The sequence below is a fragment of the Phyllostomus discolor genome, chromosome 3 (assembly GCF_004126475.2).
Source record: "Phyllostomus discolor isolate MPI-MPIP mPhyDis1 chromosome 3, mPhyDis1.pri.v3, whole genome shotgun sequence".
Classification (NCBI taxonomy): Eukaryota; Metazoa; Chordata; class Mammalia; order Chiroptera; family Phyllostomidae; genus Phyllostomus; species Phyllostomus discolor.
This window is the reverse complement of record NC_040905.2, coordinates 76204098-76219715: the sequence shown is the minus strand read 5'-3', so window position 1 is coordinate 76219715 and position 15618 is coordinate 76204098. Positions and strand designations below refer to the sequence as shown.

At 34.2% G+C, this 15618-nt stretch overlaps 1 protein-coding gene across 1 annotated transcript in view; it reads right to left on the bottom strand.

Annotated features, from left to right (window-relative positions):
- The window catches only part of YTHDC2 (YTH domain containing 2), a 69658-nt gene that overhangs the window by 38934 nt on the left and 15106 nt on the right, over positions 1-15618 (bottom strand). The window contains 8 exon segments of the mRNA XM_028512706.2: positions 39-217; positions 2584-2649; positions 2857-2912; positions 2914-2984; positions 8225-8360; positions 9749-9893; positions 11515-11626; positions 15103-15259. Coding sequence (XP_028368507.1) covers positions 39-217; positions 2584-2649; positions 2857-2912; positions 2914-2984; positions 8225-8360; positions 9749-9893; positions 11515-11626; positions 15103-15259 — 922 coding nt within the window.

The window sequence follows — 15618 nt, the reverse complement described above, 5'->3', positions numbered from 1 at the left end:
ACATTTTGCTCCAGTTGCTTTAAGCAACACTTATTTACCAGCATCACAACTATGGCAGATGTTGTATAGAAGATGCATGATCAAATCCAAGTCTACTTTTTCATCATCAAAACTGTGATGATAAGCTGTCAGTAGCTCTCTGTCCTCTGCACTAAGGTCACTAGCACTTTTTTGGACCAGGGAACTTTCATCTAGATTTCCAAATTCCAATGAAGCACTTAAAAAAATGAAAACAAAATAAAATAAAAAACCAAGTCAATTTTTATTTTAACAAAGTGAAAGTAATCTTTTAAGGCCAATGCTCCCCATTATGCTATTATGTCCTTCAAATTTTCAATACACATTAAGGAGGGTAAGTGATACTTAATGTCCTAGCTATAATTCATGTTTTGGCTTAAAGTATATCATTCAAAGTAAAATCTGGCAATAATTGCTTTTTATTTTTAGACAGAGGGGAAGGGAGGGAGAACAAGAAAGAGAGAAACATCAATGTGTGGTTGCCTCTCACGTGGCCCCCACTGGGGACCTGGCCCACAACCCAGGCATGTGTCTTGACTGGTAATCGAACCAGCGACCCTTTGATTTGCAGCCCATGTTCAATCCACTGGGCTACACCAGCCAGGGCAATAATTGCTTTTTAGAAAACATAATCTGAAGGAAGACATTGCTCCAAAGAAAATATATGAATAGTCAAAAATAGAAAAAATATTATTAGTCATTACAGATATGACTATCAAAACAATGAGATAACACATCACACCCACTAGAATGACTATAATCAAGAAGACATAAGGTTGGAGAAAGTTATGTAGAAATTGGAACCATCCCCTCACACATCACTAGTAGGAATGTAAAATATAGTAGTAGCCACTTTGGAAAACAATGTGACAATCCTCAAAATGTTTAACATACTGTTAGCATATGCCACAGCAGTTTGTCTGCCAGGTATATATGCAAAAGAAATAAAAATATGTCCATATAAAAATTTGTATACAAATGTTCATACCAGTATTACTCGTAACAGCCAAAAAGGGGAAACAACCAAAATGTTCATCAACTGATGAAAGGATAAACAAACTATGTCTGTCCCTGAGATGGAATATTAGTGAGAAAAAGGATGCTGCAACACAGATAAATAAGCCTTGAAAATATTACCCTAGGTAAAAGAAGCCAATTGCAAAAGACCACCAATTGTATTATATGATTGCAATTATATGAAATGTCCAGAATAAACAAATCAATAAAAACAGGAAGTGGACTAATGGCTGCCTAGGACTGGGAGAGTTGGGGGAAATGATGAGTGACTACTAATTAGTATAGGTTTCCTCTTGAGGTGATGAATATGTGCTCAAAATCAATTGTGGTAATGATCACATAATACTGTAAACATACTAAAAATCATTAATTACACACTTAATGGGTAAATTAAATGGTTGTGAATTTATATCAATAAAAATTTAAAAACCAAAATTCTGGTCACCATTTATATTTTCTTAGTAGGTTGTCTCTCACTCTTCACTATGAAAAACAACACTCTGAAGAGAAGTCCACATTTTTAAAAAAATTCTATAGGTACCAAGTTAACAAGACTCTTAATTTCATAATTCTATACTAAAAGTAGGTTAATTATGCTATTTTCCAAAAGCCAGAATCAACATAGATTACTGAAATAAATGCCTTGCTTTTTCATCCTGTATATAAAAATATACACTACTTTCATTGCTAGTAATTATCAGTAAGATTTCTAGGAAGTTCATTATTATAGTGCAACCCCTCTGAAAGAGTTTAGCAGAAGGTAAACATAAATAAGACTGCTTTCAATAGGGAAACTATTAAACTTACACAACTTTATAATTTTGGTATTTAAATTTTAAGATCCCACTTTAAAAACATTCTGAGTTATTTTTTCTTACTCTTTAACAGGTAAATGAAGAAGATGTGTTCTTTGTTTTAAGCTATAAACTTTAAATACCAATTATCCAGCAAACATAATAAATTTAATTTGAAATATTTAAAATTTATAATTGATAATGCCCATTATCTAGGAAATAAAAAGAAAGTCCAGTTAACCAAGATAATTAAAATATTACCCAGGAAATAACTTTACTTGGTAATCTGGAGTATCCAGTGAGCTATACATATAAGGTCCCAAACATTCAAACTGGCAGCACTAAAAGGATTCAGTTCTGAGTGCTATTATTGAAATGACAACAAGAACCACCAGACGAGAATTAGCATTTGGATTTGCCAAGTCACTCTGTCAGTTTACACATTTTTATATTCCTTCCTTATCATTTAGTGAGGTTTTTGAGAAACTGCAGAGATACATACTATACATGGTTTGTAGCTACTGTGTTTACTTGGAAATTCCCCTTCTGCTTTTTCAAAATAAAATTAAAAATAAAATAAATATTATAACACAGTGGATCTTATTAGCAACCTACAAAAAAATCAGAAAAATTCCTCAGACTTACAAAACAAAATCTGGATAAGAGGCTGTAAATTTGTCACTATCTATGATTTACATGGCTAAGCTTTTTTAAAGAGGAGTTCAGATTTATTAAACATAGTATAAAGTTTTACCTGTAAGATTCTAAAAGATCCACAACTTCATTCTGCCCAAAGTGTTTAGCCCAATCTAAAGCCATCCTGCCAAAATTCAAAGATATCAAATTAAGACAGAGAAATAATGTTCTCAGAATTATAAAACTGGTAGTTACTCAAAATTACTCATTCACCCATTAGAGATGTACCAGCAATTATTACACAATAGCTTTTAATATAAGTATGAGAAATCAAAAAAGATATATGTAGCTTTACAAAGATACACAAAGAATAGATACAGTTTAAAATTACCAGCCATTTGATGCTTTGCAATGGACATTGGCTCCCATACTGATTAACTGCTCTACTTTGACTTGAAAAGCCACGTCCCGCAGCAACCATCAGAGCCGTTGCACTGGTTTCACTATGTCTGTAGTCCACTAAAATAAGGAAAAGATGGATATGTGTGAAATATCCAAATTCCTTTAAATCATTTTAAATTTCAATGAAAGAACTAAGTATCAGGAGAATTAACCTGGGTTCCTTCACCTATCCACATGGTAAATCATCTCATCTGAGACGTGTTACTGATATAAACAAGATGGAATAGGGACTATCAGCTTAAAAGGTCAGAGAACAAAAGATTGTTGTTAAGCTATCTAAAGCTCACCAAGACAATTCACACAGAAAAGAAAAGTTACTAACTTACTGAATCCTTAATCTTCCTAAATCTAGATATTGTCCTGATCATCAAATGACATGATAGAATTAAAAAAGAATCAAAAAATTAATTTTCATCAGCAATGGGTAATGAATGATTAAAAGTACAAATTCAAAGTTTAGGACCACTTTTTGTTGTTCTTTTGTTTTGCTTTTATTCTCCCATCATTCCAAGCTGTTATTTTCAAAGATTCTTAATGGAAATATTGACAGTTTACTTCCCATAAAATCCCTCCATGAGAAAAATAATTTAAGTTCTACTGAATTTAAGTTCCTAGAATATATTTCTCAAGTAGTACATTATATTATAATTGCTTAGCATAATTTGCTTAAATTACAGATTTGGTAATTTCAGAAAGAAATCACCACTGGACAAAAACTCTGTAGTAAAATTTAAGATAATTACAAAAGGAAAGTTTTAATTTCCCATATATACCAATTATCCTTATCATATAAAAATGCTCTAAAACATGGTATCCAGTACTAATATAAATAAATAGTTAAGGTGGGGGAGAGACTTATAAGAGATTTATCTCAGGCATTTTACTTCTGAAAGCACAGACAGCTATGCCTTTCTCGTACATTCAAATTCCATAGGTCTGGGATGGCCAGGTATATATGCACTTTTAAAGAGGTCTGCAAAGATTATGATCTGTATTCACAAGGTGAGAATTACTACTTCAACTAATATTCAATTAATAGCCTTGGAGAATAGAAACAAAATGTGTATTTTGAGCAGAGCAGTATGAATAAGTATGGGTGTTTAAAAATAAAAATATACAAAAATTCTTTAATACTCCTCGCTTTGAGAGGCAGAGCCTAATTCCCTTCTCATAGAGTGTGGGCTGTATTAAGTGACTCTAATGAATAAAGAAGTGATGTCATACGACTTTGAAGACTAAGTCATAAAAGGTATATACAACTTCCCACTTGCTTTTTCTACTTCTCTTTTAAATCACTCACTGGGAGAAGCCAGCTGCCACATCCTGGGAAGGCTAAGACAGCCCTATGGAGAGCTCCAGATGGCAAGGAGCTGCAGCCTTCTGCCAACAGCAGAGACAAACTAAGGCCTCTTGCCAACAGCCATGTGAATGAGCCTTCTTGGAAGCAAATTCTCCAGCTCCAGCAAACCTTCAGATGACCAAAGGCCCTGACATCGGTTGAACACTATTTCATGAATGACTAGGAGCCAGACCATTCCCAGATTCTCGACTCGAAGAAACTCTGTGTGACAAATGTTTTTAGGTTGCTAAGTGGGGGGAACAGATGACTAGCAGAGTGAGCATGACAGAGAATGCCTGGTCTTACTAAACCAGAAAATTACTAGCTGCTTCCACAGGATCACATGGGGAAACTGATGGCATTAAAATGAAAGCTACAAAGCCCAAGATTTCCTGGATCACAGGAAGTATTTTCAAATCTGGTACCAAGTAAAAGTTGAGATTTTAAACGAGAAATAAAAAGATGGGAAGTGAGTAACTGTTTAGAGAGCTACCACAACATTTTGGTTTACTTTACAAGGCTGAAGACATTAGAATGCTAGGCTCTGGAAAATATCCAATAAAATTATACAGAAGAAAGACCTGGGTCCATAGAATGACCATTATGAAAGCAATAGTCTAGTATTTACTAAGGAAATATCTAAGAAGAGGGTTAAGAATAATATGTAAATACTTTTAAATGCTTCATAAATATTTTAAAGCAACATATCTCAGAGTTTAAATTTCCTAACTTTCAGGTAAGACTGCTAAACTGTGTGGAGTAGATATTTCAAAAAATAATACAGGAAAAAACTGCCAGAAAACCAGATGAACAAATGTCTACATTTCCAAATACAAAAATATTACTTTTCAAAATACAGACTTTTTAAGTGAATAATAAACTGAAAAAAAAGTAGATCAACAGGAGTCAAAATACATTTACAAAGAAGAAAAAATGCCAAAAGGCCTTCATTTGTTTCTTAAGGGGTTTGATAGATGAGTAGATGTGTAGAATTATAACCACTTAAAAAACCATACCCACATTTTGACTTAAAGCCTCTTGTAGCATACACTAGGTCAATGCTTGACCACTGACCTAGGCCTCTCAAGTTCATAAACATATGCTAGATAATAATTAGAACTAAAAAAAACAGTTGTTAAGCAGAAACAATAAGCCAAATCTACCCATGAGATTTAAAATGAATAAATAGAATGTCTTAAGCTCAAAAAGCTCAAAACAAAAGTAAATTATGGGGGCATTAATCACATGTTAAAAATAACTAGAAGTTTCAAAGACAACATGAATTAGTAAGACAAATGTGGTTGGCAAAGAGCTACATTTACTACAGGCCAAATCAATATACGTAAAAGTAGAGGTTTTCAGGCTAATAGACCTTTTCTACTAAAGACGATCACTAAGAGATTATTACTCAGGACTAGACACCATGCTTCTTAAAAGGGATGAACTAGAACATAACAGGGGAGGTGAGTGAGGACAGGAGAGGATTAGATATCATGCTATGTTAAAGGGAAATAGCTGGAAGTCATAGGTATAGTAAAAACAAAAAATAAAAATAGGAGAAAGAATAACTATCTTCATATATCTGAAGGTCTATCAGGCATATATAGATACTAAATCTCCTCACTATCTCCCATGAAGCAAAAAGGGGTAGAAGCTAGATAGGTAGATTTCACTTGTGGAATCTGTTTACTTGTGGACCTGTGGAAGTGTAAGGCCAACCATATACATCGTTCTACGTTGCTTTATACAAGGGACTCACGCATCAGTGGATTTTGGTATGTGAGGTGGATCCTGGAACCAATACCCCAAGTATACTGAGCAGCTGTGGTTAAGTTTATGGGGAGTCAGAAATTATACACAGAATTTGCAAATGTATGGGGAGCACCCCTATGCAGCCCTATGCAATGTGGCACCCTTACCTCCACATTGTTCAAGGGTCAGCTATACAAATAATAAAAAAAACACGGTAAGGAGAAATAGTGAGGAAAGGGTGTAATTTTAGTAAAATGATCAGAAAGGGCCTCTCTGAGAAGTCACTATCTAAGTACAAACCTAAATGAAATAAACATTGGGCCATATGAGTATCTCTGGGGACAGAATTCCAGGCACAGAAAACAACAAAACAAAGGCCCAAAGATGGGAATGTGCCAGCACATGTGAAGGTAAGGGCGGTTATAGCAAAGTGAACAAGGAAAAGAATAGTAGAAAATGAGATCAAAATGGCAGTAAGAGACCAAATCTGGGAAAGGTCTTTGATTTTTATTCAAAATGTAGTATAAATGAATGCCATGGAAGAGTAGAGAACAGGGAAGTGGCATGATCCAATTCCCTTTTTGAAAGGATCAATCTGCTTGTTCTCTGAAGAATAGACCGCAATAAGTAAGAACAGAAGCAGTTAATAGGATACTGTAAGAAATGCTTGTATTAGGATGGCAGTAGTTGGAGAGTGCAACGTAGTCAGATTGGGATTTATTTAGAAGGTAAAGCTAAAAGATTTAATAGTTTACATGTGGGCTGTGAGAGCAAAGTTAAGAATGATTTTATGTTTTGTTGGCTTAGCAACTAGGTGAATGATAGGACCCTAGTTTCAGATTCAGGTGGTCTAGGATAGCCAGGCACCCACATTTTTAAAAAGGTCTACAACTGATTACAAATACTAAGGAAACACTAAGAAAAGAGCAGGTTGATAGAGATAGGCGAGGAGGGAATCAAAAGTTATTTGGGGCATATCCAATATTATTCAGTAGCCACCCAACTGGAGATGTCAAGGGATCAGGTACATTGAAGAGAGGCAGAGGTCAGGACTGGAGACATAAAGTGAGGAGTCATTTTAAATAAATATATAAAGTTATGACTAAATGAGATCCACATAGTAAGTATAAATAGAAGGAAGGTCTACGGATTGAGGCCTGGGGTGTTTCATATTTATAGGTCAAGAAAAAGAGGAAAACCTGACCAAGGAAACCAAGAAGTTCTAGCCAGGAATATGAGAAGAAAATTAATCAAGTGTGGAATATCAGAAGTTAATTAAAGGAAATGTTTCAAGAAGGGAGTGATCAATAACAATAATAATGTTGAGAAGTTTAGGTGAAGGGCCATCTAAATCCTTCCCATAAATCCTTTCTATGAACTTGTATTCTACCATTTGCCAAGAAGCCTTCAATGTTCTGAAACTCACCTCTGGTTGCCAATATCCACTATAATCAACTCACAACATGAGGATAACTCACTAGTGAAAATATGTCACATGCCATACAGCACATACATATGAATTAGAACTTAAGCTTATATAACTAAAGGCATACTAAAATTCTCTATTCACTTAATTAAAAATCTAGAGCATCCCTGGCCAGTGTGGCTTCACTGGAACACTGTCCTGTAGATCAAAAGGCCATGGGTTTGATTCCCAGTCAGAGCACATACTCAGGTTATGGGTTCAATCCCTGATCAGGGCACTTTATGAGAAGGCAAGCAATCAATGTTTCTCTCTCTCTTACTCGCTTTCTTTTTTTTGCACACGTGCTCTCTCTCTCTCTCTCAAAAGCAAGGAAAAAAGAAAAAACCATCCTCAAGTGAGGATAAGAAAAAAAAAACCTAGAGCAAAGTTAACTACTACTTCTTCCTTTTTTGAAATCACAAATCTTTTTCAAAATCCAAAGTATTCCCCTGGAGGCCCAGGGGGAGTATATTTATGTGCACAATACATGTACATAAAATAATTTTGCACATAAAATTGTCATATACTCACAAAGTCTAGACTATTCTAGTATAACGAGGTAAATAAACCTGATTTAACACAATACTTATTTATTGTACTAATAAGAAGATATTGATATGTGCACTTCAATATGCACTCCAAAATAACAAATTGAATAAAAATGTAGTACCTACCTTTTGAATTAAGCGAAATTTTGGCATAACTATGAGAGTAATAACTTTTAAAATAAATTACACTTACCACTAACATTTTCAGTTAAAATAAGATGAAAAACCTGAGCAAAAGCCTCAACATCTTTATGCAACCATATGTCAGAAAGGCAAGCATCCATTTCCTTTATTAACCATGGTTCAAGGCAATTCACATCTTTTTCTGTCTTTAAAAAAAAAAAAGCAAAGGTTATAAGTTACCTAACAGCTTAACCCTGGATTGCAAAAACCGTGAGATAGCCGTAGTGGTCACAAGAACTACTAACCATATGATATTATAGCATAGACTTTAACCTAAAAGTTTCTCTTCTCATCACAAACATTATCACTCATAATACTGTACATTGTTCTTATATTCATCTTTCATCTGAGAAGAAGGTTTGTCAAAAAAGTACAATCCCGTCCAAATATTAACTAAGTGTGCTTCTGATAGGATGTTGTTAAATGTACACCAGTGGCTCTCTCTCCCAACTGCACACCAGAGGGACCATCACCTGGAGCTTTTCAACACTAATGCCAGGTTCCACCTCAGAACAAGTATATTAGAATCTCTGGTGATGGAGGCCAGATAACACAGGGCTTAAAAGTACCTTAGATGATGCTAGTATGGAACAATATTTAAGAACAACTAATAATCAAAATGCTGTTCATTGAACCAAATGAACGTTCCCTATATTAAAACAACAATTTTAAACATTCTTTAAAGGCATTTTTAAAAACTTACATGTAGTTCATTTGGATAAAATAAAACTCTAAGTAAAGGTAGAAAACTGCAAGCATATCTGCAGTAGGTACCTTCTCATATTCAAAACAGTTAAATTCTTTTTCTAAAAAGTGCACAGTCCGAGCCATATTCTGAATCATACAAATCAACAATGCCTTTTAAAGAATTCCAAACCAGAATCAAAGACCAAAGGGTACTAGGAAATCAGCTAATTCCAGTTTTCAAACAGGCTTCATGGAACCCAGTGTAGTTGAGGCCCCACCTCTGCTACAGGAATGAAGAGTGATGGATGACCGGGCAGGACTTTTACAAATTATTTCACTTGTGAAAGATATTGTGGCAAAATGGTTAAAATAAAAGGAGAAAAGAAGAACAACTTGATTTGGTCTATAGTGGATAATTGATTTTATAAAGTCACATAGCTGTTTGGTGGTGAAAAACATCAGTATTGATTATTTGATCTAACACTGATAATCTTTTCTTAGTTTTTCTCCTACATTAGTATGGTCTTCCATTGCTTAGCTCACATGCTCTTAAACTTTTGAGATGATAAAATATCAAGCAATAGTAATATATATGCATAATATCTGTAACTATTTTCTTCAAAAAATTTAGAGAAAACATTGAGATAAAATTAGAATGAAACAATAAAAATACATTAGTTGAAAGAAAAGTGTGTTAGAAAGTCACTCTGAAAAATGTGTTGTATCCTAAAATAAACTAAAAGAATAACCCTTTAATAATGCAGCGAAATATTACAATCTTCTAAGATATTCTTTAAACTATATAATTTTCACTCCAAATATCAGTGTGAGACCAGTGAAGTCTTACCAACTGACTGAAAACAGCATCACCGCCATCATCCAATATGTCATACTCTTCAGTCACATTTGGAACGGTTCTCTGCCTCTGAGATTCAGACTTCGAAGTATTCTCTTGGGCTGAATACCATTCTGTAAGTGTGGTTTGTTGTTTTCTCTTCTAAATTAATTATCAAAGAAAGAATAAATAAATTATTTGCTTTTGAAATACATTCCTTTGTTTAAACCTAAATGAATATGAAAATACATAAAAGTTGTCCATATTTAAAATAAATTACCACTTATATTTGCAGTTAAAATGAGGTGAAAAAATGTGAGCAAAGGCATCAATATCTTTATGCAATCATATGTCAGAAAGAAAAGCATCTATCTCCTTTATTAACCATGGTTATTTTTTAAATATATTAATTAGTAACATTAAGAATGTGTTATGCTGAACCATAAGGATAACATGAAACTGCTTAAAAGCCTCATATGTTTATTTGTTAGGGAAATGTTTACTTCTGGTCCATAATTCAAAGAACGGTATTTTCACAATAAAATAAATATTATTTCAATCAATGACATGTTCATATAGCACTTTTGAAAAAGTTTAAAACCATTTATTGAACTTCTGCCATCAAACTAGTTGTTTTCAGCCCTAGCTGATGTGGCTCAGTGGATTGAGTACCAGCCTGCGTACCAAAGGGTTGCTGGTTTGAATCCCAGTCTAAGGCACATGCCGGGGTTGTGGGGCAGATCCCCGCAGGGGTCACATGAGAGGCAACCTCACATTGATGTTTCCCTCCCTCTTGTTCTCCCTCCCTTCCACTCTCTAAAACTAAATAAGTAAAATCTTAAAAAAAAAGTTATATACAATTTCACGTTCAAAGGTTTCAAGATCTAGAAGTTTTATAACTTACACATTAGTGATTTAGCACTGCACTGTAAAATAAGTATTGCTAATTGTTTTGTCAAGTGGAAAATCCAAAGTTAAGATATTTATCCAAGGTCATACAAATAAATTAATGGAATCAAAGCTTGGAGCCAAATCTCCCATCATAAATAATGTAGTTAAAAATAAGTAAAAAGAATCTAACCCTAATTCAAAATCTGGGATAAAGTCATGATAAGAAATGTATCAATAGGCAAATAATGCTAACATCAAAGTACACAAGCAATTCAAAACAGTATCAAGATTTGAAAACCTTCACATTTGTGTCAAAGATGAGCCCCCCACACCTGCTCCCCGCTCTTGTCCTGAGACATGCTGTGGCAAATCGTATGTGTGGCAACACATTCTCTTCTCCCTGCTTAAAACAGTAGTTGATCTTTGGATACAGACACACACAACCTCCTCATTTCCAGCGTCCACTTTCTTTTTTTAAAGTTTTTGTTTAACTAATTAATTTATTTTTAATTGAATTTATTAGGGTGACATTGGTTAATAAAATTATATAAGTTTCAGGTGTACAATTCTGTAACACATTATCTTTATACTGTATTGTGTGTTCACTGCCACAAGTCAAGTCTCCTTCCATCACCCTTTATGCCCCCTTTACCCTCTTCTACCTCCCCCGAACCCTCCTTTATCTCTGGTATTCCCCACTTTCAACTCCTCGACATAACCAGAATGTAAAAGGTACACTTGGGACAGTATTCTAATATAATATTACATAATTATACACTAATGAGAAACACTTTCAAGTGTCCTTATACCTCCACAGTATAATACTGAAGTACTCAAAAAAGTCATTAGGAATAGTAAATTTCTTTTACATGTGTTTGATAAAAAGCTTACCTCGCTGTTTTTCCTTTTTATATTTTAACATTTCTTTGTTTGTATATCCAGTAGTTCTTAAAATATCTTCCAGAAACATTTCTTTTACTTCGAATGGTCTTCCCTGTACTAATAGAGATTTTTAAAAAGTTATTACATCCCAGAGATAATTCACATAAAGCCATGAGAACCCCAAGTTAGTGAACATGACTATAAAATCCAAAAGCAATTCTATAGGTCAAGTGATCCTCATGGTATTATCCTTTAAATATTACTTTGATCTTTATTTTAGGACATTGTTCATAAGCTTGCTTTCTCAGTGTTTACTCTCTACTTATCATGTGTTTGGCATCATGCTAGGCACCAGGAACACAACTGGTAAGCAGAAACAGAGCTACTTCTCAACCTCTTGAAGCTTGCAAGTTAGCAAAAGATACAAACATTAAGCCAATAATTCAGATTACAAATTTTAAAATAGAGTTATGACAAGTTCTATCGAAGAGAAGTATAAGATGCTATGACAGTATTTAATAAGGGGCTGGGGAACTTACTGACTCAAAAAAAGCATCCTGACAAAATGAGGACCAAGAAAAGGGGGTAAACAAAATAACTAGGCTATATGGAAACACATACCATCAGCAAAGATCCTATTTTGGGGAAGAGTAGGATGTTTTCCAAACACTAAAAATATGGGGGGAGGGGTACTGAGGATATGAGGGATGAAAAAAACTAAAACAACAAGCTAGTTTCAAGCTAGCTGGAACATTGTAGGAGAGGGGGAATAGAGAGTGAATTGTAGTTGAAGATGAAGCAAGAGAAACAGATGTCTTATTAAAGGTTCAGGTCTTTATCATGAGGTAAAGGTCATTCAGAGTTTCAAGCTGGAGAGAATAATCAACATCATCAGAATTCCAGTTCAGAAAAGACTACTCTGATTGCACTACAAAGAATGGATTTAAAAGAGAGCAGAGTGGATGGAACACACCAGGTAGAAGCTATTCCAATGGTTCAGATAAAAGAGGACAACTTGAATGAACTAGTGATAGCAAAAATGGAAAAAAAAACAGGCTCTAGAGATAGGAAATAAACACAAGGAACTCAGCATTAGATTACATGTGGAGGAATGGCAAGGAAGTGTCCATGACAGTTACTGGATTTCTGGCTTACAAAACTGGATAGATGATTACATATTCCCTAATCTAACAGGAAAACTGAAAGGGTTATTAGTTAGCTGATGGGCATGGGGTTTTGTTTTTGATATGTCAATATGAGGTGCCAAAATTAGATTTCAATTAGCAAGTGTGTAACTTTCAAGTGTTTTATCACCCAAGAATATTACGAGAAAAAAGATTTACAGATTTGTGACTTAGGTGATGAGGTCAGTGGTATGATTACTCAAAACAGCAACACAAGAAAAAATTCTGTAGAAACATTAAGTATTCAGTTTGGGGCATATTACAAGTGGGGCTGCTTATAAGATATCTAAGTCCAAGTTCTGAAGAACAGTCTGAATTGGAAAGAACACTCTGAACTGGAAATAAAGATTCAGGAGTCATCAGTCTAAAAAATAAAGTAGAAGCCAAGAAAGGGCATGAACAAGAACTTAAAGGGAAACTAACAGCACATCTCCAGGACCTCATAGAGTGCAGCACAGAGCAGAAAAGAGGAGAAAAAAAAACAAAGAAAGAAGGAAGAAAGGAAGGTAAGGAAGGAATTTTTAAAAGTGCACCAAGGGAATAATCCTAGAAAATACCAATATCTAAGTACCAGGCAAGAGAAGAAACCCACAAAGGTGACCACAAAATAAAATCGCAAATTATAATGTAGACTGAGACTTAGAAGGCAGTGTTGTTAAATAAATTATGGGGCATGAGCATTTCACACTCAAAAAGGGGGACAATCATGAAAATATCACACAAAATATAATTAAGATTTTTGTGTAAATATGAACAGTAGGCTTGGCAATTAACTAGTGTCAAAACAATAATGGTAAGAATCACAAATGAACAGCCCTATACACTGCAGAAATGTGAATCATTTCAGACTTTTGAGAAAGTAAAATGGCAAAACCTGTTAAAATTAAAATTAAGATACATTCTTTTACTCAAAAAGTTCATTTTCAGGAACCAAACCTATCCTTAGAAATAAGAGCACTATTGCGAGCAATAATACATGCAAGGATGTTCATTACAACAGTGTTTATGGTGGGTAAAAGGGAGGATCTAGAACCAACCTGAATGCCCAAAAATAAATAAATAAATAAATAAATAAATAAATAATTGTACATTCATATTATAAAATATTAAAACAGCTGCTTAAAATAATGAACTATATCTGGAACCAATGAACTGGAGCACAATTCATGAGGTACTGTCTTCCAAATAAGGCAAACTGCAAGACAATGTATGTGTTCATTTTTGTAAGACCAATTTCTGTAAACCTGACAAATATGTACTGAATTTTTTGGACTGTAAGACACACCGGACCATAAGACGCACCTAGGTTTTAGAGGAGGAAAACAGGAAAAAAATTTTGAAGCAAAAAATGTAAATATTTACCTTATATTTCAGACTATAAGACGCACTTTCCCCTTCCAAATCTGGGGGGATGGGGGTGTGTCTTATAGTCTGAACGTAGCTTCAACATTTTGCATTGGTGAAATATTATGTTGTTTATGTTATTAAATATTTTACCACATTTTTTGCTTCAAAATTTTTTTCCTGTTTTCCTCCTCTAAAACCTAGGTGCATCTTATGGTCCAAAAAATAAGGTGATAACATAAATAACATAGGCCGCTGCCTCCCCCCCCAGTGAGCCAGGTAAGCTACATTCGAACTATAAGATGCACCCCCCAACCCCCCCAAATTTGGGGGGTGCGTCTTATAGTACAAAAAATACAATATATATTTGCATACCTTGTATGGCTATGGACAAGGTGAGAAAGGATATACACTAAGCTTTAACATTAACTAATCTCAGGAAAGTAGGACATGAAATAGCAATGTTGAACTTTTTTCCTATATATGTTTACACTATATCATTGAGGTGAACACAGACAACTTTTTCCATTTTGGGGGATAAATTTAATAATTTTTTATTATTGTTTATGCTGTTAACTGCTGTCCCAATTTTTTTCCCCTTTACCCCCTTCCTCCCCACTTGCCCTCCACTTCCATAGTCAATCCCAAGACAGTTTTTTGGTTTTTTTTTAAAGACTGATAGCAAAACCATGTTTGATTAAAGGATAAGGATTAAATTTAAGTGGCAGCATGTTCAAAAGTACATGGGAAGTAAACAAGAGAATGTAGACTATCTTTCAGGGAGTCTAGCAATAAAAGGGAAGATATAAGACATTGTAAAGGGGAATGCAGGGCCAAAGTAAAAATATTTCCTTTTATGACTAGAGAATTGACCTTACAACACAATAGCAAAAAGCTATAGATGGAAAAAAAAATGAAAATATAGAGCAATAACTAATTAAGTATATCTCAGAGGAAACAGAAAATGCATGTTCTCCACTTCAGAACATTCCCTAATTCTGATTATAATATATACAATCACCCAAAAAGTTAAAATGCTAAAACAAATCTTATAATTTAACTTACTATATATCACTGGACAACTTCCAAAATATCTTATAAAGAGATTTACATCCAAGGCAGCACTAGAAAGAATTAGTTTCAAAGTTGGGTGCTTTTGCAACAAATCTCTTAACTTTGTAAGTAAAAAATCACTAAATCGATCCCTTTCATGTACTTCATCCTGCAGTAAACAAAATAAAACCATGGAACATTTAAATTAAAAAAAACATTATAGATGACTAAGTCTTTAAAATCATGGAACTGCTGGGTTTTACACTCATTCAAATTGAATGTGGACAAGGCCATCAGTATAGTGAAAATTCTGGGTTATAAACAATTCAGAAACAGACACTAACAACCTGCTATGGGTTGGCGTGGCTTTGTTTTGTTGGTTTGTTTGTTTTCAGAATATAAAACCACACGAACTAAATTCTGAATTAGTGAATTTTTAATTTAGTGTCATTTTAAAACACTGGACAAAATATATTAAACATGTTCTCTTAACATCAGGGCTCAGGGGCATCCTTTGGTTTGAATACA